Here is a 3,846-nt window from a genome sequence, read left to right as displayed (position 1 = left end):
TCTAAAGTAACAGGCCACCACTTTCTTTGAAGTGCTTCGTGCGCGAACAACTTTTGATGGATTTGGTTCATCTTGGAACAACCATACAGTCGACTGCTGCTTACTTTCAGGCTCATACGAATATATCCATGATTCATCACCTGTCACGATTTTATAAACGTCTTTTGAAGCATCACAACACAAGCTTTTTTTTGAGCGATTGTCAAACTATGTGGGATTCAACGTGACAGATTCGATGTTTTCTGGCACTACAGTCGATTTTGGACAACCTTCACGAGACACGTCGGAAAGCGAAATACGACCGTCAGATGGACTCACAAAATGACATCAGTGTTGCCAATTCCCGAAATATAAATAAGGACCCTCGTATATATATATATATATATATATATATATATATATATATATATATATATATATATATATATATATACATATATACATATATATAAAGATATATATATATGTATATATATAAATATATATATATATATGTATATATAAATATATATATATATATAAATATATATATATATATATATAAATATGTATATAAATATAAATATATATATATATATATATATATATATATATATATATATATATATATATATATATATATATATATATATATATATAATTATAATAGGGGAGAGTTGCCGAAATTGGAACAGCTCCTTAATTGAAACACTTAGCTTTATTTAGAAACTGGAACTTATTCTACTTTCATGAATATTTTTTCTTGTAAAGAAAATAATTTTCTTTATTATTTGAAACTTCTAGTATTTAAACTTAAAAATTGCACGTATGTGAATAAAATAATTTTTTTTTAAAGAAAAAAATTTAATCTAATTTTATCGTTGCATTTAAACGATTACAGAAGCTTAACGATATTGAGTTTGATGATAATTTTTTTTAAATTTTAAATTTTAAGGGTTTCAAGTCTATGTGATATTAAGAGCTTGTATCGTAAGTTGTTACTTGTATGTAAATATTTTGCTAAAACACCATGGTCCTATGTTGCTTAGAATGGAACTTCAAAAGTTGCCGTAATTGAAACGATGTCATCTCATAACACGCTGCTTGACGTCCGAATTATCAGAAAATTTCATTAGTCCGACTGTATAATATTTTTTAAAGCGAATTTCTTTTATAGACATAGTATAATTGTTAGACATTGGTTGCTTTTTTGGAATTGGTATTTAGTCTTGCTTTAAAGTATAAAATGATTTTTCACAAAATTTTTTTCATAGTCTAAAGTCTAGTCATAGTCTAAGGATATAAAGTTGATTGTAAACATCGTATACATTAATTAACAAATCATTTTATCTTTTAGTATAAAATAAAATGTAAAAGTTTTACAAAAGATATACATTTCTATTTAACGGATAAACTTGTAAGACAACATAAAATATATACCCAGCATAAGTTTTTTACTGTATATAGAAGTTAATATATAAAGTTGCAAACTTTATATAGTTTATATAGATTTTGATTTATATAGTTAATGATTAACTAAACAAAAATGATGAAAAATAATGATTATATAATGAGTATATAATTAACTTAATCATATATGAGTAAAATATATATATATGAAAAAATAAGCCTGTAATAAGATTATAAAATGCAAACACCACGAAAATTTGGAAAATGGAAATTAGAAAACTTGAAAAAGGCTGTTGAACAATAAAACAAGGAGAAATCAGCTTAAATGAAGCCGCTTATGAATTTTGTATTCCAAAAGCAACTTTGTCAAGGCATATAAATGAAAAAAAGCAAAGTTGCTGTTGCAAATGTGAAATTTCATGGTCGACTTACCACCTTACCTAATGAAATTGAAACAGAACTAGCTGATCACTGTTTATTATTAGAATCGATGTACTTTGGATTAAGGATTGATGATCTTCGTCGTCTAGCATTTGATATTGCGGAAGCTAACAACATCACACATAATTTTAACAAACAAACACGAATGGCAGGAAAAAAGTGGTATTATGCATTTATGCAAAGGCACCCACAACTGTTGCTTCGTGGGCCTGAATCAACATCAATTGCACGTGCACAAGGTTTTAATAAAGAGCGAGTGCAATCTTTCTTTAATTTACTTTCAAAGTTATACATGGAAGAAAAGTTAACTCCAGACAGACTATATAATATGGATGAAACTAGTTTATCAACAGTACAAGATGGTCAGATAAAAATTATTAGTGCAAGGGGCAAAAAACGAGTTGAAATTATGACTAGTAGTGAACGAGGAAATTCAGTAACAGCTGTAGTTTGTGTATCTGCAGCAGGATTTTATGTTCCACCAATGTTAATATATAAACGCAAAAGAATGAAGCCAGAAATAACAAATGGTGCACCTCCAGGAACTGTATTTAGTACTCAAGAGAAAGGATGGATGTCAAATGAAGGTTTTTTTGATTGGCTCAATCATTTCATTAAAGTTGTTAAACCTTCAAAACAATCAAAAGTTTTGTTGATACTTGATGGTCATGTTACACATTCAAAAAATTTAGCAGCGATATATCTAGCACGAAATGCTGGAGTGCGTATGGTATCACTACCTCCCCATACTACACACAGACTGCAACCATTAGACGTTGCGTTCTTTGGACCACTTGGTACATACTATGATGAAGCTATGCGAAAATGGATGCGGTCACATATATCACAACCAGTAACAACTTGGCAAGTTGCAGAATTATTTGGTGACGCATATAGTCAGGCAGCATCATTGAGAATTGCTATGAAAGGATTTCAGGCTAGTGGGTTGTGGCCTTTGGACATAAATGTATTCACTGATTCTGATTTTACAGCCTCTTCATTTACTGATGTTGGTCCTTCAAACAATCTTCAGTCATCTGAAAGTATAGATGGGATGACAAAACTATCTACAGATAAATCAAGTGAAAAAAAATTAAAATGTCATGTTTCAGTTTCAACTTTGTCTCTTTTGCCAGTGGTTTCACTTGAAGTAAAAAACAAAAAAAGAAGATCACGAACAACTCAGGCGGCTGATCTTACAAGCTCCTCATATAGACGTGCTCTAGAAATTACACCAAGAAATCAAAAGCACACACTAAATCAAATAGCTTCCAAACAAATTAAAAAATCTACAAAAAAAAAGCTTACACTAAATCCAATAAATGCCAAACTATTGCAAAAACCAAAGGAAAGCAAAGAGCACTTGACTCAATCACCATGGACCAAATGAAATTGGGCACATCAAATAAAATCACCATCGCCACCACAGCACACCACATATCACCACTACCATCCCAAGTGCAGAAGCTGCAAGAAAAAAAGACTTATGAATTGCGAAAAAAGAAATAAATATTTGTTGTAATTTTTATTTGTTATTATATCTTTTAAATATCTTTTATTAAAAAGCTAACCAATTAATTTTTCCTTTGAGACATAAGTTTTATAGCTGTTTTTTATTCAAATATTAGAGCTGTTCTAATTAAAAAATATATGTGTTCCATTCAAGGAGGCCAGTTGCCTTTATTGGAACAAAATGGTGCCATGAAAAATCAAAGTTTATATCCAATAAGTGTGCGATCAATAGGGTCGAATCATTAATAAAAGCATAGTAGGTTTGTATATCTATATTATTTAATTCATAAATGTTTTCATAGTTAAGCCATCTTTGGTTAATAAATATTTTTTCCTAAAGTGTTCCAATTAAGGCAACTCTCCCCTATGTATATATATATATATATATATATATATATATATATATATATATATATATATATATACATACCCTCAGTCGATGTAGCAGCACTCCCTTGCGGGTCAGGCTATTTGTCAGTCGATGTAGCAGCACTCCCTTGCGAG

General features: G+C 29.7%; 1 protein-coding gene across 1 annotated transcript; it reads left to right on the top strand.

The window, feature by feature from the left end:
* The first annotated feature begins 1,768 nt into the window (after nt 1-1,768).
* Nucleotides 1,769-3,220, top strand: LOC136079435 (uncharacterized). Its single transcript, XM_065795173.1, has one exon. It carries the CDS (start codon nt 1,769-1,771, stop codon nt 3,218-3,220), a length of 1,452 nt encoding a protein of 483 aa, XP_065651245.1.
* Nucleotides 3,221-3,846: the final 626 nt, after the last annotated feature.

The sequence above is a fragment of the Hydra vulgaris genome, chromosome 04, assembly GCF_038396675.1.
Source record: "Hydra vulgaris chromosome 04, alternate assembly HydraT2T_AEP".
NCBI classification, from domain to species: Eukaryota; Metazoa; Cnidaria; class Hydrozoa; order Anthoathecata; family Hydridae; genus Hydra; species Hydra vulgaris.
Note: the sequence above shows the minus strand (reverse complement) of the source record. Positions and strands in the feature narration are given on the sequence as shown.

What these genes read in the sequence shown, in the direction of transcription:
- LOC136079435 (XM_065795173.1), top strand. Translation starts at nt 1,769, where the DNA reads ATGAAAAAAAGCAAAGTTGCTGTTGCAAATGTGAAATTTCATGGTCGA.